Source organism: Eriocheir sinensis, unplaced genomic scaffold, assembly GCF_024679095.1.
Source record: "Eriocheir sinensis breed Jianghai 21 unplaced genomic scaffold, ASM2467909v1 Scaffold1568, whole genome shotgun sequence".
NCBI lineage: Eukaryota > Metazoa > Arthropoda > Malacostraca > Decapoda > Varunidae > Eriocheir > Eriocheir sinensis.
Window position 1 is genome coordinate 4,347 of NW_026110926.1, and position 21,345 is coordinate 25,691.

At 44.4% G+C, this 21,345-nt stretch overlaps 1 protein-coding gene across 1 annotated transcript; it reads left to right on the top strand.

The window, feature by feature from the left end:
• Positions 1-13,394: 13,394 nt before the first annotated feature.
• Positions 13,395-14,333, top strand: LOC126990344 (cuticle protein AMP4-like). The gene is made up of 3 exons (XM_050848925.1): positions 13,395-13,422; positions 13,523-13,740; positions 13,927-14,333. Exons 1-3 carry the CDS (start codon positions 13,414-13,416, stop codon positions 14,147-14,149), a joined length of 450 nt encoding a protein of 149 aa, XP_050704882.1. The 5' UTR covers positions 13,395-13,413; the 3' UTR covers positions 14,150-14,333.
• Positions 14,334-21,345: the final 7,012 nt, after the last annotated feature.

Here is a 21,345-nt window from a genome sequence, read left to right on the forward strand (position 1 = left end):
GTGTGAATCATGAGCTTAGAGTGACTTAAGTCTCTAAAATACTGCTGTGTCAATATTTATTCATTCCTTTCTACATTTACAAGTATACTATGGGTTGGATAATAATTACATTCGAAGCAATAAGTTACACAAAGGTTTCATTCGCATTGCTCAGTAATACTATAAATTTTCTTTCTGTTGACTGAATTAGACATCAGCTCACCGCAAAATAGACCGCGTTCCCTTTGACTGCTCTTGAGGGCGTGTCTGAGGTTTGTCTGCGGTCTGCTTCGGCTGTGTCTCAGACAAATACGTATGTTTGTTAAGCGTGAAAAAAGAGTTTGCAATTATTTTTGGAAGGTGTTCATTTCTGTCTTTGTGTGTGTATATGTATGTTGGATGTGTGAGGTTGTAGTTGTGCATGTGTGTATGTGTGCGCGCAAAGGCTAAGCAAGGCGGAAGTGGTAGCGGTGTTGATTGTGCTTGTGTTGATGTTATAGGTAGTGTAATGTGGTGGTGGTGCTGTCTCATCATCATCGCGTTGCCGCAGACACGCGTCAGGGCTTGTGACGATCTCCGACCCCTGACACGCAGGTGCGACATCCTCCCATGCGCCGCCTTCCTCCTCGCCCTGGGAATCACGGGTCACGGGTCGTCTGAATAGTTAGGTTATTATTGCCCTGGTATGTGTGTCAGCCATGACGGTGTTATCAGAACACACACACACACACACACACACACACACACACACGACCAGAACCCTCACTATATATTTTTTTTATAGTGATGTAACTGATAACAATGTGATTTTGTTAAAAGATAAATTTATTTCGTTAATGTATATCTTCCGGCAAATAATATATACGTATATATATATATATATATATATATATATATATATATATATATATATGTATATATATATATATATGTATATATATATATATATATATATATATATATATAAATTTCCTTTGCTTATTAATTAATTGCTTCCCCAAATACATACACCTGGGTATAATTGCTTTGCATTATTTTAAACGAATTATTTTTTTCTTTTTCTGTTGTTATCACATCCACAAACGTCATTGTAATTTTATGAACTGCTTTTCTTTCAGTTTAATGACTGTCACCCTCAAGGCAATTTCATTAGTAATGCTTTATATCACAGTTGTTTAATAATTATTTTCCACTCTGCGGTTCTTGTTGTCACGCTCATCACGATAACATTGCAGACTTTTGTCTTCACGCCACGTGTCTCTCCTCAAGGCTGCTCTTCTCTTCCCTCGCACTGACGTCAGCAGCACTCCCTGGTGACGCAGTGACGGTTCTTCTTTCGCCCTACAACCGGCCTGTCACGTCACGTCACGTCACGTCCGGAAGAACTCAATCGGGCGACGGGAATCTTTTGCCGTCGTTAATTAAATCATCTATCTCGAGTCCTAGAAGTGCCTAGTAAAGCCCTCCTCGATGAAGTTCATTAATAGTTTTTTTTTATTGTAATGCAATTAGACAACGGTTAGCCAATATTTAAGGTAATAGTAAATAGGAGTATAAAGAAAAAAGAGCATGAACAATAGGAATAAGAATAGCTGTTACTAAGAACAGCAAAGAGGACCACAAACAAGGAACAGAAAACTATGCAGGACCCGGATATCCTTATCAGTCATGGATTATACGACTACCCCTAAATAGCTCACCCCCTTTCCTCATTCCTCTTCCTCCTCTTCTACCTCCCTTCCCTCCCCCTCCGCCATTACTCTTGATCAGCGGGGCAGCGGGGCAGTGGGGTGGCCGTTGCTAAGCTAGGACGAGACAAACGGCTCAGGGTTGCGTCTTGCAGGCCCCCGTGGCGCAGGACATGAGGGGACGGCCGGGGATGTCAGGGATGATTCTACTGTTATTATCATTGTTGCTCCCACTACTGCTGCTTCTGCTACCTCTATAACTACTTTACAATAACAACGTCTACTACTACTACTACTACTACTGCTACTACTACTACTACTACTACTACTGCATCGTGCTTTTCCTTCGTAATCTTCCGTCATTTACCTGCCAGCCTCACGAATTAAGGTGATTATACATTTTTTTTTCCCACGTCTTCCACTTTTACCTCACTCTCCCTTTCCTGTCCTTCTACTACCAACCACTTTCCCTTTTCTTTCCTACTACTACCAGCCACTTTCCCTTTACTTACCTTCTACTCCCACCCACTCTCCCTTTCCTTTATCCGCGCAGCCTCCAAAGCAACTCTCCCTTCTTGTCATCTCCTTTTAGCTCACTCTCCCTTTCTTTAGCGTCTACTACCCGCCACTCTCCCTTTTCATCACCCGCGCAGCCTCCAAGACAACTCTCCCTTTTTGCCATCTCCTTTTACCTCACTTTCCCTTTCCTTAGCATCCCGCCACTCTCCTTTTTCTTCATCCTCTCAGCCTTCAGGACAACTCTCACTTTTTGATATCTCTTCCGCATCACTCTCTCTTTCAGTATTCTCTCACCTTGCATTCCATTTACAGTTAAGCTTCACTGATTATTTCACTTATTATTCATCGACCTTTTTCTTTATCCTTCTTCCATGTTTGTCTGTCTCCTTTTGCATCATCTTTCCTATTATAACTTAACTTCTTTCTTTCATCATATTTTCGTCATTTTGTAACACCTTCCTAATCTTTCTTTCTTCATCTCTCTGTCTGTCTGTCTCTTTTAGTCTCTTCCATCCTTATTTTCTTTCCTACTTCGTCGTCTTAACGCCTCCATCTACCCTCTCCTTTATTCCCTTCCATCTCTGTCCTCGCTTGCATCATCTTTCTCTTCTTCTTTCTTCACCCCTTCCCTCCCCCCCCAACCCCCCAAAAACTCAAGGTCTTCCTAATCCTGCTGATAACAACTTTTTACTGCCTTGATTTACAATCATGATAACATTAAAATAAAATAATAAAAACTGTTGACTAAGGCATGAAAATATATTTCTAACTTGTTTTGTGTCTCCAAGCGTCCAACAGTGTTAGAGAATGTCCACGTACGCGCGCGCACACACACACACACACACACACACACACACACACACACACACACACACACACACACACACACACACACACACACACACACACACACACAAGAAAGATAAGCACATGCAAAGCAGATTAGGATGTCAAATTTACCTTTTACCTTCAAGACAACGGTGAAATGACAGACTGAATACTAATAGGAGAGCTAGAACATGCAGCAAATCTCTCTCTCTCTCTCTCTCTCTCTCTCTCTCTCTCTCTCTCTCCCCCACCCCATCTGTCTTGCTAATAGTCTCTTTCAACGCCTCTCGCACACAAAACCGGTCACCTTTGTTTTATCGCTCACGGGCCTCCTTCGGGCGCTTCGTGAGGCTCTGATGCTCAAGGTGAACTACTTTCGCAGGTACAGACGGGTGTGCTAGGCAGGACGTGGCGCCCCTTAAGTCCTTGGCGCTAAAGATGACAAAACGAGGACCTCAAGTCATGTGGCGGCTTGTAACACGGGATCATCTTTACTCATCCCCCCTACACCCCCCCCCAACCCCCACACACGCACACACACACACACACACACACACGCAGACACACACCATTAAGCGTCATTAACATGCCTCTCAGGTCTTTCAAAACGGGTACAATTAGGTAACGTTAAGGATGTGTCTAAATGGAGGTGAGGCAGAGGGCATTTAGAGGTGTCGAGGGTGGCGGGGTGCTGCGGCGAGGAGGGGTGAGGGTGCAGGAGGTGGGGAGGTGACGGGTTCGAGGCCTGAGGGGGTGCTGAGGTGCGGGCCAGGTGAGGTGTGACGTGGGCAGATGAGGAGGTGGCTGGAGGTGGACAGGTAAGGCGGAGATGACACCGGTGGGCCTTGAAGAGGGAGCGTCAGACCGGAGCTTTAACGGGTCTGGTATGTGTTTGTTTCTTGTTCTCCTACTTCTTTCTTTCCTTCTCTCTATTTATCTATCTATCTATCTATCTATCTATCGATTTCTTTCTCTCTCCATCCTTCTCTCTCTCTAAAAGTACAATTAGTGTCATTTTTTGCGGTCTCCCAAATAAAAAAGAAATAAAAAAGAAGATATAGTGGAGCTAATTATTATTATTCTCTCTCTCTCTCTCTCTCTCTCTCCTGGGCCTACAAGATGAAAAAAATCATTTACTCCTCAACAACGCCTTGATTAGTAGTTTGGGCTGCTTGGCAAGACAAAAAGAAAACGGAACATGCCACGATTTGTCAATAAATATCAAGTGGGCATGCTTCCCCCTTATGAAGAGTGCCCTTGAAGGTTAATTAAAAGCCGGCCTCAGAATGGCTCAAGGATTTTCCGAAGTCCAATCTACCAAGCTCGTTTTATCCAGCATTTTTTTTTATGTTGCCTTTTTCTTATCTCGAATTCATGCAAGAGCAGTGAAGCGTTAATGGAAAAAAAGTACCAGTTATTTTTTTCATACTTATATTATTTCTTTTTTTTTTACCGTATTTTTTGACTGGTAAACAGTAGTCGAGAAAATAAATAAGTGGATGCACGATGAAAGTCTTCCCGAATTAATGTTTTGTTTTTCCGTCACGGTATTTGTTACGCTGCTGACGGGGTAACGCTGAGGGGAGGCCGCGGCTGGGTCCATAAGAGGCGTCACATTACCCAACCCTTACGATCGTTTCTTCTTTTTTTGGGGGAATATGATTTGTCCATTCTTTTTCTCGTCTTCTCCCTCAATACCTCACTACTACTACTTCTATTACTACGACTTCAACGACTACTATTATCACTACTGCTACTGCTTTATACTACTACTACTACTACTACTACTACTATACCACTACTCCTACTACTACTACTGCTTCTACTACTACTACTACTACTACTACTACTACTACTACTACGACTACCACTTCTACTGCCACTACTAAATCTATTTCTACATCACAATCACACAGCCAGAAACTGAGGTGAGCGAGGAGAATTATCTTGTTTTGTTGCGTCAGCCAGAAAGAAAGAAAGAAGACAAAAAGAAGTATAACATTGACCTGAAACTCGTCTTTTGAAAGCGCCCGGGTATGAGAAGAGGAAAAATGGAGACACTTACGATTTTCTCTCTCTCTCTCTCTCTTTTTTACTTTACCTCTTATCTTACTTTCTTTCAGTTTTCCCTCAATTTCCATTCAGCCATTCACAGATAACGATTTTTTTTACACTTTTAATCTTTTTATTTCAATTTTCCCTCAATTTCCATTCAGCCATTCACAGATAACGATTTTTTTTACCCTTTTTTAATCTTTTTCTTTCAATTTTCCCTCAATTTCCATTCAGCCATTCACAGATAACGATTTTTTTTACACTATTTAATCTTTTTCTGTCAGTTTTTCCTCACCATTCATTCAGCCATTTACAGATACCGTCATTTTTCTCTCTCTTCCATTTTCAAGAGCATATTTTTTCTTGGTCTTTCGGAAACTGTTTGAGTATCGACGTCTTCGTAACTTCATTTGATTTGTTTCTATACATAGGATCATCTTTTTACAGTCAACAAAGCAGGTCAAAGGAAAAAAAATGAGAGAAAAAACAACCGCCCGCTAATCACTGCCCTTATAGAAGAGTGAATAGATGAGTGTCCAAAAGAGAGGTCAATTTTTAAAGGGAAAGGCGTCTCGATACTCTCCCTTCTTATTTTATTACTCACCAGCTTATTTCGGGTCTTTTACTTCTTTGCTTAACCTTCCCTCCGTCTGCTTTGCCACACAACGTCAAGATAATACAAATGTCCCATCTATTAACTTAGGCTTCGGTAACAACATAAAAAATCAAGTAAAAAGAGGTCGAGTAGAAAGCCTTCCATGTTACTAAGGTCATGCCATGGCGGAGTTACCCTGAGCCCTTCCCATACCCTTCAATTACCATCCATTCACCGGGCAAGGCTGGCAATTACTCACATTATTCACTGACATTTCCCCTTCACTGCCACTCCGCACTCCTTAACGAACTCCCATTCACTGCTCCCTCCTCAGTCCTCTAACCATCACTCCTGCCACTCCACCCGCATACAGAATATTTCATCACTCCACTCTACTCCCCTTGCAAACATTATTTACTACCCACTCCACATTATACTAACCATTACTTCTGCCACTCCACACGCATACAGAATATTTCATCATTACTGCCACTCCATACCCCCTAAAGAACATCATTTACTGCCCACTCCATACCACTTAAGGCCATCATTCCTGCCACTCCACACTCATACGTAATCCATCTTTACTGCTGCTCCATATCCCTTAAAGAACAGAGTTTGCTGCTCACTCCACATTAATCAACATTCCAACCACTACACACACATACAAAACCTTCGTTCAATAATTATGCACAAACTATTCAACCTAACCTTTCAGCACTAATCATGCACTTACCTAACTAAAATTACTCCACTTCACCGATTACCCTTTCAGTGCCTACTCCACTCTCTCTCTCCAGGCACTCCACAGACATAGCTAAGTAACCTTCCGCCACTAACCTTGCTCTTACATAACTATCAAACCTAACCTAACGTCACATCCTGCATTACCAGCACTAGACGCACTTATGGACTTTCTCACGTATTGATCCCCTTGAACGAAAATCCACTGAATCTTTTTACTTCTTTCTTTTTCGGACATTCCTAGTCATAATGGTTTTCCTAGGCTTTTTTTCAGCAAAGGAGGCAGCTTAAGGGCAAATAAAAAAAAGGGATATATAAAATGTCCATTGATGCATTATTAAGGGTGTACAAATTTTTATAACTTATCTGCTGGTGTATTTTCTGAATTTGCTCCTTAATATTCACGTTGGTAAGCCTTTATCAAGCAAACGACTACTGTCTCCCATCCTTCTTCAATATACGTCGCAGCCTTCAAGTCACTACCAGTCTGCTCGTCACCGTTCACCTCCTAAGGATTTCAACTTCTCGAGAGGGAGTGCCAAGGCGCGTTCACGACTAAATTTACGCAGTTAAAATTTCCTTCTATTTGTAATTTATGCTTTGTTGGTTTCTTTATCTATTTACTTACACAATAATTTACGTTACATATTCATTTATTTATTTATCTATTTATTATTATTATTTTTTTTCCGTCTTCGCCTGTAGCACCGGTAGGCTTTCTTCAGGGGCCTGGTGGTCGGCCCAAGCCCGTCATGGCACAGGCAATTTTTATAGTGGCGCCATTTATGGTAGGCTCATGCTGCCCCCCGGAACTCATTCTTGATTCACTTGGACGGTTTCTTGTAGAGTCCGGGTTGATGGGTGGTCTTCTGGGCAGCATGTGGGTAGTCTTAGGCCACTCGACGGTGACTGAAAAATCCCAGGTGGTAGCGGGCGGATTCGAACCGACGTCGTCCATGGCGCGGTGAATGCGGGGCCCGCAGGCTAACCATTCAGCCACCGCCTACCTATACATCTACTCATCGTTTCTTTTATCTGTATATTAGTTTTACCCGCTTGGCATGTAAGTAGAGAAGGAAAACATCACAACAGCAGCACATTGATGATCCAGTCCTCACACCAGCCTGCAACCCTCCGCCAAGCCTGCATCATTCTTATCCACCACACACCCTACACTCACCACTCACACCACTCACTGTCATCACACTTTACAACCACTCCTCACCACTCCCTTTCCCTTGCTTGTTGTTTTCAGTCACCACCCCTACCACCGCCACCATCACCACCATTGTAATATTAGTGGTCTGATGGTGATACATGGATGATGCGAGAAATGAATAATGGGGGAGAGAACAGAGACACAGGTATTACAAATTGGATCATTAGAGAAGATGTACAGCGAGTATATAATAGGTTAGTATATAAAAGGTTAGATAGTGATACATTGATGAATAATAAATAAATAAAAGGAGGGGGGGGGGGGGAGAGAGAGCAGAGACACATATATTACAAATTGGATCATTAGAGAAGAAGAATTGCGAGTATATTTAGCAATGAAAATAAACAGCATTGCGCTTGAGTTACTCCTCATATGTAAATAGTTCGAGGGACTGGCCTGCATAAACGACAAATGAATATGCAAATAGTTTAGATGAGTAAGCAGATGGCAATGGACAGATAAAATAATAATAAGGAGTAACGGAGAGATTATGATTCACCTTCTTGCTTTTGAGTTACGGTGAAAATAAAAATCTCGCAACCTTCATGCAGGAAACTTTCATAAATATTAATAGTAGAGGGATTTGTGTGTGTGTGTGTGTGTGTGTGTGTGTGTGTGTGTGTGTGTGTGTGTGTGTTTATATACTTTCTGTTTGCCTGTCTATCTGTCTTCATTATCGTGTCATTTTGTTTTTTATTGCATCTCTCTCTCTCTCTCTCTCTCTCTCTCTCTCTCTCTCTCTCTCTCTCTCTCTCTCTCTCTCTCTCTCTTTCTCTCTCTCTCTCTCTCTCTCTCTCTCTCTCTCTCTCTCTCTCTCTCTCTCTCTCTCTCTCTCTCTCTCTCTCCAGCACGCCTGTTTCCATCTCACCTCCTTTCTCTTCTCCGTTTTCCCTTTCTCTTTCCCTCTCGTATCTCCCTTTCATCTCACAACGCTTTGTCTCCATCTATTTTTTTCTGTTTCCTTCCTTCCTCCCTCTCCCCGCATCCATCTTTCCCTTTCTCTTTCCTTCCCTTCACTCTTCTTTTCAGCTTTATTTTTCCTTCCATCTGATTGTGTCTCGTCATGAAAGAAGACAATTGGCTCCTTATCTGCCATCTGTGTCCTACCAGATGACTCGAACCTTTGAAATGTAACGTCCAGTCTACACCTCAAAGAACAAACATTAGCCTACATTGAAGTTTAAAATAAAATATGTCTTCTTTCTCTACTACATCGGCGGTGGAATGTCTCTTGCACACACTGAATAAGAGTTGAGAATAGACAGACCGTGAAAATTCAGTATATGTGCCGTGTATTGTTGAGTCTTCAGCGCCGAGAAATAATACCCTGACAACTGAACATCGATACAACTAACCAAAGAAGATCCAATCGCAAAAGAAACCCGGAGGAGCTGGTATGTTGCGCCCTCCAGCCTGGGAGTCAGAGTGCATGGGAACGCTTGTGCGGCGCCAAAGGAGTATTAAGTTTCATTTGTGTAAGCAGAGCAGAATTCACGGTGATCATTCGGATATACTTGGCACGTGTATGGTCTCAATTGGATTATGTCGGTCTGTTTTAATATCGTTATAAAAAGGGCACAGATGGACTGAGACTCGTGCGGAGAAGACAAGAAGAAAATAATCAACCACTGAGTAATAATGCAATCAAAGTTAAATATATTTCAATTTGCAGTTTTAGAAAGGCATTGGGCTCCTATTGACTTGATTGAGTTTCTTAAGTGGAAAATGTGATTAACAAATTTCATGCTGGTGCCATATCTAAATCAACCCCTTGACCACGGATTTCATACAAGAAGACATCACCATGCTACAGGAATGGAACAAAAACTGCCTGATACAATTCAATGAGGAATAATGTAAAGTCCTGCACCTTGGGAGAGGATATCCATCATACCAATACCACATGGGAAACACTCCACTATCCACCACAGAGACAGAGAAAGACCTGGGACTATATGTTACCAGGCAGTGAAAGCCGAATCCGTGCCAATCGCAGGGGACGGGTTAAAGAAAGCAGATTGTGGTCATCGTAAAGGCCTCGTTGGATAAAGGTTTACGAGGATGATGAGCCGGAAACTTCTTTACTAATAGCCATGTATTCAACGTGTGTTTCAAAAGTACTTTAGGCATATCTACTGATGACGATGGATGACGGTAAGTAACTGGCTTATAGATGCCTAATATATGTTAATTGAAAAATTGCAAGCTCTTTATTCCTTTGTGTATCCTGTGAAAGACAATTAATGCAAACTGTAGGGTGGAAGAAAATCAGCGAGAGTTAGTTTGGGGCGACGGGGTGAGGTATTTTTATTGTGCACGACGCTGTGGCAGGAAGGAGGAATGTCTGATGCTGCTGGGTTTGAAGAGAGAGAGAAAGGTGAGGCTGAGAAAGAGGATGATGGTGAGAGGAAAACGAGAACCTGGCGGACATGGAAACAGAGGGAAAGGCAGGGGAGGGAAAGGAGAGGGACGAAAGGCGAGGGTCAGATAATGCGAAGAAATGAAACCGATTCTGCGAAACTTGGCGGACGTGGAGATTAAGAGATTGGAGATTATAACAAAGGTAAAATAAGGGAAGCAAAATAGTTAAGGGCGAAGAAAACAAGACATAAGACAAGAGCTTCTAGGAGGGTTTGCATTTCACGTTCCCTCTGCTGCCTCGAGGGGAGAGAAGGTCTTTGCTCCTCTCTTCTCGTCCCTAAGACACAGAAAAAAAGAGGTTCTCCTTGGAAGAAAACCTGTGCCCTGAGGAGCCGCCGCCATCGCTAAGAGCTCCTGTTGCCAGTAAGGAAAAAAATATTAACTGCACGTGGAACTAGCGTGCTGGTAATATTAATAAGTAGACTTCAGTATAGTCATTCTCGCCCTAGTCACGTTTTACGGCCCTACTGTTGTTGTTTAGTGATTTAATGCTTACTTGAAGGCATAAAGCTTGTTATTGAAGAGACAAGTGATGCTGATTTGATGTTAAGAGTTAGAATGTCGAGAGAGAGAGAGAGAGAGAGAGAGAGAGAGAGAGAGAGAGAGAGAGAGAGAGAGAGAGAGAGAGAGAGAGAGAGAGAGAGAGAGAGAGAGAGAGAGAGAGAGAGAGAGAGAGAGAGAGAGAGAGAGAGAGAGAGAGAGAGAGAGAGAGAGAGAGAGAGAGAGAGAGAGAGAGAGAGAGAGAGAGAGAGAGAGAGAGAGAGAGAGAGAGAGAGAGAGAGAGAGAGAGAGAGAGAGAGAGAGAGAGAGAGAGAGAGAGAGAGAGAGAGAGAGAGAGAGAGAGAAAGAGAGAGAGAGAGAGAGAGAGTAGAAAGCCTTTCTTCGTAGATTTGTTGCGAGAGAGAAGAGATCAGAGAGAGCCCGACGCTGAACACAGAGAGAGAGAGAGAAACGGAGAGAGAGAATATACAGACGAATAAACACGTAGTCAGTAAACAAACAAAATAAAAAAAAATAAAAACGAGCGAAGAAAACATTAACGTCTCACACGATGACCAAGAATACCTAAATAAATAAATAAATAAAATACAATGATCGTTTCCTCTTGATCACTCGACTATCTATGCTTGATAAATTTGGGGGGTATACATTTGCATGGTAATGATCTGAAATACAAAGGTCATTAATCTCAAGAAAGGTAAAAGGTACTAAGTCTCTCACTCTGTATACCTTCCTATCTATATAGCAGTGTATGAACGTAACCTCTCCTCCCGAAATTGGCCGCTCTTTTGGCTACTCATCTGAACTCTTTTCATAGGGGCAGTGAATAGCGGGGTTTGTTTTCATTATCTTTTTTTTTTGCCCTTGAGCTGTTACCTTAGCTGTAAAAAAAAAAGTATGTATGTATGTGTCTCTCTACGTATCTGCCATCCTATCAATCAATCTTTCTATCTCTTTATCTAATTATCTATCATTTACATATCAGTTAATCAATATGGGTGTGTATTTTGCAGCCTTTCTCTCTATATTTATCTATTTATCTGACCGTCTACCTTTCCACCCCTTGGTCTTCTTATCACGCTCGAGTTTTCCTTTCCCCTCCTCGTCCTTCTTTCCCTTTCACTCACAACACTTCGGTCAGGTATTACACTTTTTCTCTCTCTCTCTGTATTTTCTCTCTCTCTCTCTCTCTCATCCCATGCCCTCTCCTTTTCTGCTTTATTTCCTGTTACTTTCAAGACGAGATGAGGCCCGATTTCTCTCTCTCTCTCTCTCTCTCTCATCCCATGCGCTCTCCTTTTCTGCCTTATTTCCTGTTACTTTCATGACGAGATGAGGCACGATTTCTCTCTCTCTCACATTCCATGGCCTCCTTTTCTCTATTTCTCTTTCATCTCTCTCTCTCTCTCTCTCTCTCTCTCTCTCTCATCCCATGCGCCTCCTTTCTGCCTTATTTCCTGTTACTTTCATGGGCACACGAGATAGAGCTCTCTCTCTCTTTTTCTTTGAGTGGCGGATCTCTCCAAATCATCAGTCAACCGTGACTTCAGCGACTTTGATCAGAAGAAGCACCGGGGGGCAACATGGATCCTCCCCCCAAAAAAGTGTCATAAATCATGGCAGTCAATTAAAGTATAATTAGCCCTCGCCATTAACAGGCTGGGGCTATCCACCAGCCCTCTCGAACGTTCCAGTCACTACACCACGGAATGTGGGAAATATTTGCCCTGATGACTAGTTTATTTCACAATGACAGCAACTTTTACATATTTCATAACTCTTTCATGTTTTCTGACTTGGAATAATACCTCGGCATTTTATATCGTCCTGCAGCTACAGGCACCTGGATGGTTGCCTGCTGGTGGAGATGTTCTGTCGTCATGCTCATTTGGCCATTATGCAAATCCCCAGGTCCATCATGTTGATCTTGGCTACTTATCACCATCGCCATGGCCGTCACCAGGTGAGACACAAGCCAGAATAGGCAGGTGTTATCCACACTGACCGACGAGAGTCTGATCCATTGTCTCGTCTTCTTTCTTTGGTGAGGCTCCGCCCTTGTAACTTCTGGTTGTTGTTTTTTCTTTACAGGAATACTGCAACGGGCGTCACTGGTGCTCACCACTGACCAGGCACAGCTTTCAATAATGTACCCAGTTCCTTCACCTCATCCTGGCTCCATTATCTCACCTTCCCGATGGCTCCTCTTCTTCATCCTCCCAACTTTCCAAAACGCTCAATCATTTACTCGACATGTTTTTTTCCCTTTCCAGTTATTGTTCGGAGATGAGGCATAATTCGTGCGTTGGAGCGGCGCCAGGGTGACTCAGGTTATCGCCATGGACCGGCTCGCGGAGCCTCAGGCCGAAGACAGGACGAGGCGGAGGGGAGTGGTCGGGGGACGGGGCGTGTGACGGGGCGGTGGGAAGGGGAGGTTTGGGCGGCCTTGCCCATGAAAACAACACCGTGCGGGGCCGACGCGACCTTGGCGGGGGCTGAGGTGATACACTTGCATGCTTGCTCTCTTTTTTGCTCTCCAGCAGCAGCACGACTTTCCTCATAGCTCTCGCTGACTACGGAGCTGAATAACAGAGTACAGAGACGAAGTAAATTATGGGCGGCAGCGGGAGTGAGGGGATGGCAACACTGACAGGCTCTTAGGGAGACAGCAGGACGGAGGAACAAACACATCCACTTAGGTGTAACAGGAGACGCCGCCCCGGGCTGCTCCCAATCAGACAGGTAAGGCAGCGCCCTGACAGGTTAGGGGTGACAACCACTGGCTCTTCGGCTGCTTACATTACAGTATATAAGCGTCGTCAAAGGGACAGGGACACACACATTCCTTCAGCATCGACGCCGTCATGAGGACTGTGAGTGGGTGTAGGGACGCCCCCGCCGGAGGTCTTGACACATTCACTGAGTGCAGGTTGATATGGCTGCAGCTCACTTCTTCTCTGTCCCCTCCGCTAGGTCGCCTTCCTCGCCGCCGTGGCTCTCGTGGCCGCCGCCCCCACCGCGCCGCAGGAGGAAGAGGAAGAGAAGAGGCCCATCCTCATCCTGCTGGACGAACGCACGCCGCCAGAGGGAGCCGCCTACTCGTTCGCGATGGAGACGGAGAACGGCATCTCCTTCAGCGAGGTGGGCGCGGAGGGCAGCGCGGGGCAGGCCAACGTGAAGGGCGTGTACAGGTGACGACTAAGGGCGTGCGAGCGGGGCATGACACGCCCAGCATAGATGTAGTGATATGTGTGTTAATCAGAATGTTAATGTAAATTGAAAACTCTCTTCTTGATGACGTTTATGAGACCCTCCATTCATAGCTCCTGATGGCGCACCCTGAACAGTGTCTCTTATCCTCTCGCGACGCCCACCAGGTACAAGCAGGACGACGGCACGGTGGCTGAGGTGCGCTACGTGGCGGACGAGGGAGGGTTCCAGCCGGAGTCCTCCTTGATCCCCGTGGCACCGGCCTTCCCACACCCCATCCCGCTCTTCGTCCAGGAACAGATTCTCTTCGCCGAGGAGCAGCGCCGCCTGAAGGCCCTCGAGGAGCAGAAAGAGCAGGAGGAGAACAAGGCAGAGGAGGAAGCGAAATAGACGATGGTTGGTTGAGTTGGGTCTTCCGGAGGCGTCCATAGCATGCTCCGTGATACCTAGTGGCTCAAGTGACAGCCGAATCAAGTGTTATATCTTTAGTAGCATTAAGTTCATTATCCCGTCTAGGGTTAAAACCTTGCGTCTCCTACTCCACTTCTAATAAACCTTTGCCATTAATTAAAGAGTCAATCCCTCATTCAGACCGACAGCCCTCGTGACTCGCTGAGGAGTGGCCGATTGGTCGAGGTTTACTGAGGAGAGTCTTTGTGGGAAAAGTCCAATGGTGAGTCCTGATCAAACTTCATTCTGTAGGACTGTATGTTGCCTGGCTGTGTAAGAAAGGACGATATGCCTCACAAATTACAACAAAATATAGCCCCCCCAGCCCCCCCACACCCACCCACCCATACCCACACACACACACACACACACACACACACACACACACACACACCCACACCCACCCAAACACACACCCACCCACACCCACACCCACACCCACACCCACACCCACCCACACACCCACACCCACACACACACACACACACACACGCTCATGGAAGGGAAGGGAGTGGGGTCAGAGGGAACGAGCTGTCTAGCGTAAGAGGGAGGGAAGGAATAAGCGGACAATGGGAACAGCGAGAGGAGAGTCGGGGAAAGAAACAGACATACGAATGGACGGAGAGACGAGGGAAGGAAGGAAGGAAACACAAAGACACGAGATTAAAAACGAGAAGGAGGGAAAACAACGTAATGATGGATAATGAGAGGAATTAATGACGGATAATGAGCCCTGTTTTCCGCGGCAGCCATCATGAGCCAGGATGGGAGGCAGGCGACCCGAGCGGAGACACACACACACACACACACACACACACACACACACACACACACACACACACACATCTATTCCCCCCCACTACCCTCCCCCACACACACACACTAACACCCCCGCTCCACCCTTACCCCCACACACACACGCACACACAAAAGGACGAGGAAAGAGGAGGTTTCCGCATCGCCGACAAGACTCTGGATTTAGGAACACAATAACAAGAAAATCAAAGAGAAGAGAGAGCCGTGGAAGGACATAGTATACAAGGAAGAGAACTAAAAGGAAACGAGAGAAGAAATGAGGTATAAAAAATCAGCCGGAAGGAAGATTTTAGCGATACAAAGTGAGGGGAAAAAAACTATTGAAAACTACGAAAGGAGAAGAAAGTGAAATGCAGCTATAAGATGAGACAGTATAGGAAGGTTTTGTCATAGGTTTTATAGTCTCATGTGCGTGTGGTGTCTTGATAACCTCCTCCCCACTACACACACACACACACACACACACACACACACACACACACACACACTAAAAACTACGACTCACCTTCTATGAAAAAAGTAGACAAGTTGCATATTCAGAGAGACAGAAAGAGAAAGGGAAGGGAGGCAGTAAAAGGAAGAAAGGGAGATCTGTAGAGGGAAGAGAGAAAAGGAGGACGGGAAAGAGAAGGGAGAGGCAGAAAGAGAAAGGGAAGGGAGGCAGTAGAAGGAAGAAAGGGAGATTTGTAGAGGGAAGAGAGAAAAGAAGGACGGGAAAGAGAAGGGAGGCAGTAAAAGGAAGAAGGGGAGATCTGTAGAGGGAAGAGAGAAAAGAAGGACGGGAAAGAGAAGGGAGAGACAGAAAGAGAAAGGGAAGGGAGGCAGTAGAAGGAAGAAAGGGAGATTTGTAGAGGGAAGAGAGAAAAGAAGGACGGGAAAGAGAAGGGAGGCAGTAAAAGGAAGAAGGGGAGATCTGTAGAGGGAAGAGAGAAAAGAAGGACGGGAAAGAGAAGGGAGAGACAGAAAGAGAAAGGGAAGGGAGGCAGTAGAAGGAAGAAAGGGAGATTTGTAGAAGGAAGAGAGAAAAGAAGGACGGGAAAGAGAAGGGGGAAAGGGAAGGTGAAGGAGACGAGGTAATGTTAGGGTGGAAGACGTGCTTAAATAGGGAAAAAAAAAACCGGTAATGACATAAATAAAGAGAACTAGAACGGAAGGGCACTTGACATCCTCACCTCTCGTTAGTCGCTAAAACCTAACACAAAGAACAACAATAGCAAGTCTCACAAGAACTTTTCCTAATAGAGTTTGTGAGTTTGTCCTTCTCCTTTTCCTCAACAGCCTTTCTTATTTTTCTTTCCACTTTTATTCTTTCACTGGTTCTCATTCTCCCTTTCCTTTCGTTTAGGTCAGCTCTCGATTTCAATAAGTACTTCTTCCTCTGTTTCCTCTTCCGCCCACTCTTCCATTCCATCTGCTCTCTCTCTCTCTCTCTCTCTCTCTCTCTTAACCGGTGCTAATAATGATGATGATAATGATGACACGCGAGTCTTCTTCCGACGCAGGACACAAAAACATGCCCCCGACAGACACCAAGGTTAATGCTCCTGTTTCTTCTTCTTCTTCTTTCTTTCTTTCTTTCTTTCTTCCTCTCTCTCTCTCTCTCTCTCTCGTTCTTGTTTTTTTCTATCCAACTCCTTTTTGGCATTCTTGTTTTTCTCTTTTTCTTCTTGATTTCGTTCTTTAATCCCTTTCCCTCTTCTTGCAATTTTCTTCGTTTGTTTCCTTTCTGTGCCTTTCTCTTATATTCTTTTTCTTTTTCTTTCCTCTTTTCTCATTCATTTTTAGTTTCATCTTTATCTTAGTTATTTGTTTCACTATTTTCCTCCTACTTTCTCTTCTTAATCAAAATTTAAGTATTTATTGTCATACTTCCTCTACATAAACCAGATCACGCATTTAGCTCTTTCCCTTTTCTCTTCACACGTTTTCTCCTTTACTCAAACTCATTACCATTCCTAACCCTCAACCATGTATATGTACCAGACAGCGAACACTCCTTTCTCCTCTAACACAGATGTCAATGTAATCTTCCAAGCCTACTTTTTTGTCCTATTTAGTCTACCTTTACTAACCCAACAACCATATATATACCACGCCACAAGCATTCTTATATTCTTTCACTCAGACATCAAAACAATCTTCCATGCATCCTCTTTCTTCCTCTCTAGTCCCTACTTTTTTTTTTATATCACTGAAGCGCATCTCACCTCTCGTCTTCACTCTCACAGTAACTGATAGTGATGAAAGAATGGTTAGGAAGAAAACTGGAACTGAAATTGAAGGTGATAGGAATGAAATGATGATAAAGATGACAACTAGGACAGGAAATTATCTCAGCTCACTCACCTGAAGATTGTTGATTGGCACACAGGTGACCCAGGTGCCCACTCATCCTTCGTCCAGTGCGTCTCTGAAAAGGTAAGAATGGTGTGTCAGTAGGGTGGGTGGGTGAGGGAGAGAGCGAGAGGGAGATAGATAGATAGAGAGAGAGAGAGAGAGAGAGAGAGAGAGAGAGAGAGAGAGAGAGAGAGAGAGAGAGAGAGAGAGAGAGAGAGAGATAGAGAGAGAGAGAGAGAGAGAGAGAGAGAGAGAGAGAGAGAGAGAGAGAGAGAGAGAGAGAGAGAGAGAGAGAGAGACGGGTTAGACAAGCTTACATGCATAATAAATAAATATAAAAAAAAATGCAATGTATTCGCAAGAGTTAAAAGCCAGTTACACACACACACACACACACACACACACACACACACACACACACGCACAGGTACATACATGAGAGCGCACAGACTCCCCACCCCCCACCCCACCCCAATATTTATCTTATTTTTTCTATCATAGCTCAGCCATTCTTCACGCTTATCGCCTCCTCGCTTTCCTCTATCTCCTCGCTTTTCTCTGTCTTAGGTTTTCGTTTATTTAGTATATTTCTTCCGTTGTGTTGTTGCTTTAAAATACTGTCTTAGTAGGTTGAAGTAGAAGGTGGGAGGAGGAGGCGGCGAGGGAAGGGAAAATGGAAAAAAAAAAATGAAGAAGAAAATCTAGTCGAAGAATAAAAAAAAAAGAATGTAAGATAATAAAAAAAACAAAGAAGAAGACAAAGAAGAAGATTAGGAGAAAGGCGAGACGAAGACGAGTCGCAGCCCTGCCTGAAGAAGGATTATTAAGCACCTGAAGCTGGTCACGTTCCGCTGAAATTGAAAGTGGCCAAGCATGAACAGTTAGGGTCAGGAAGGGGGGAAGGGGAGGTAGGGGAAAGGGAAGGATGAGAGAAAGATGAGAGGGAGGAAACAAGGGAAAGACTGAAGGAGAATGAAGGAAAGAGGAGAGAGGAGAAAGACTGAGAGAGAGGGAGAGAGGAGATGACTGAGAGGTTCTTGGATATCAGGTTTGTGTGTGTGTGTGTGTGTGTGTGTGTGTGTGTGTGTGTGTGTGTGTTACAGCAAAGGAGACAGCACAGGGGCACAAAAAAAAGGAAACAATAATAAAAAGTGTGTGTTTGTGTGTGTGTGTGTGTGTGTGTGTGTGTGTGTGTGTGTGTGTGTGTGTGTGTGCGCCCTCACCTTGTATCAATTAACCTAACACGCCGGTAACCTTTCATCCAATCGGCAAAACCAAGAATCGAACCCCAAGACGAGCATCACCATTTGCCACCAACGTCCTGACCTCCTGACCTCCTCCCCCGTCCCTCCGCGAACACCTGTTACCTGTTGTTGCCTCCATCAGGATTATGGGGAGGTGGTCAGGTCCCCGCCCCCCCCTCACTTCCAAAAATGGAGGCTGAACAAGATGACCCGTTTGACTTGGCTTGACCTGAAGGCGGGAGGGAGTACCGGGACCAGACGGTTCAAGGAGGGTAGGTGAGGTGGGCCGCGCTCTTCTCACGATCCCGCACTCCTCTTCCTCCTCATCCTCCTCATCTTCAGGCTTCTTCCTTTGGTCCTTCCTTCCCAGAACTATCTCCGTAATATTTCGTTTTCTCATCCTTTTTCTTTCCCCCGTGTTTCCTCTCCCGTATCCTTTTATTAGTTGACATTCACGTAAATTTGACAAGTCTCGAAGTGAGGCTGTCGTGCGTGAGTGAAATGTCGACGGCACGAGGCACGGGGAGGCGGCGAGGACACTGCTGGGGGTGGCGCAAGGCGAGGGAGGGAAGAAAGGAGACAAGGAGAGGAAAAGATGGAGAAAAGGAAAGAAGAGGGGGCAGGAAAGCAGCCTTGACCCATGGAAGAAACAAAACGCAGCAAAATATGACACACGCTGCAGGTACATGTCGCTGTAGTGTGCTGTGTGGGATAAGAGATGATATTGAGAGTCTGGGATGCTGCAAGAGAGACAAGATGATGCTGTAGTGTTGCTGTAATAGATAGGAGATGATTCTGAGATGATGGGATGAGAGGGAGAGAAGAGGATGCTGCGGTGATTCTGTGAGGGATAGGAGATGCTGCTGAGATGCAGGGATGAACGGGAGACAAGATGCTGTAGTGATGCTGGAAGGGATAGGAGATGATGCTGAGATGCTGGGATGAACGGGAGACAAGCTGCTGTAGTGATGCTGGAAGGGATAGGAGATGATGCTGAGAGTCTGGGATGCTGCAAGAGGGACAAGATGCTGTAGTTATTCTGGGAGGGATAGGAGATGAGGCTGAGTGGCTGGTTATGCTGCAAGAGAGATGAGACGCTGCTGCAATGCTGTCAAACTATCACATCTGGTCGTCTAAAGTAGGGTGTTCTCAGGCGTGTAACGGATCACTCAGGTGCCTCGGTCAAAACCTGAAGGTCACCTGTTGCCCAAGTGTTAGAATGTCACTCCCTCTCTCGGCGATGCGTGGCTGATGGCAGGCACAGCGAAGGGAGGACGAGATGTTAGACCAGGGAGAAGAGTAACGTATAAAAAAAATGAAAAGCTGAAGAAACAAGTAAAGTGATGGTGAAGTAAAATAATGAAGAAAGAATAGATATGCACGGGGAAGGGAGGACGAGGTATAAAACAAGGGAGAAGAGTAATGAATAAGCGAAGGGAAACACTGGAGAGGAAAGTAAAAAGAGGATGAAGTAAAATAATGAAGAAAGAATAAATATAAACGGGGAAGAGAGGACGAGGTATAAAACAAGGGAGAAGAGGGAGGTATAAGAAAGAGAAAAGCTGGAGAGGCAAGAGAAGAGAAGACGAAGGGCAAGAGAGAAGAAAAAAAGGAATATAAAATGGAGGGAGAGAGGAAAATACATTGTGAAAAGCAAGGGAAAAGAAGAAAAGCTGAAGAGGTAAGTAAATAAAAGACGAGGAGAAAAGAAAAAAAAAGAAAGAAGGAATATAAAGAGGAGAGAAAAATAAGTACAGTGCAGGGAAAGAAAGGTGTAAGAAAAACAAAAGGAAAGAAATGATGAAAATAGGAGACAAGATTCAAGGCAAGGAAGGAGATAAAGAAAGATGACAGGAGTGAAAAAAAGAGAAGGAAAGATGATGTGTAGGGCGGGAGAAAAGACAGGTATATAGGCAAGAGAAAAAAAGAAAAAGGGTGGAAGATGCGGTGATTGGCAAAGGGGAAGAGACAGAAATAAGAAAGAAAAGAAGAAAAGGGAGAGACAAATATATAGGACGAAATGAAAGACAAGAGAGCAAGGAATGTTGGAGGAAAAGGAGGAAGAAACATGAAAAAAATACAGATCTGGAGAGGACGGAGGTTAAAGGAGAAAATAAAGAAAAAAAATAGACTTAGAAATGGACAACAAATAAGTAATAAGACACTATAGAAAACGAAGAAACGGAAACTTATGAGATGAAAAGAAAGAACTGGAGGAAAGAAGAAAGGGCAAGAAGAGGAGAATATGAAGAGTGAATTCAGTACAAACTCACGAGACTAAAACTAATATATATAATTACCGAACTGGGGAACATTTCAACCCAAACCACGAAAAATAAAGGACACCAAAAATCGACCTCAGCATTCTTTCTTTCCTCTCTCTTACCGCAAATTGGCTGAGATGAGATAAGACGAGGAACCAAAGAGGGTGCGCCATTTACTTTTACGCCCGCTAAGCAAAGGGAAACATTGAGGGCAGCCCCGAGCCGGCCATCGTAGCAGGGGAGGAGAAAGAGAACAGGATTGAGGGTATCTTCGAGGTGATCGCTGTACGGGAATTATACTACGAGGTTTCGCCAACGTAAGCCAGGGAGGGCAATGAGGGCATGAGGCAATGGGCTGGAGGTCTCTTAGTTCGCGGCAAGGAGGCATGGGGAGGGAAGGAGAAAAAACAGGTACCAAGAAATGAGGGAAGAAAATAATGAGAGAGAAGTTAAAGAAAAGGGAATAGAGTGATGT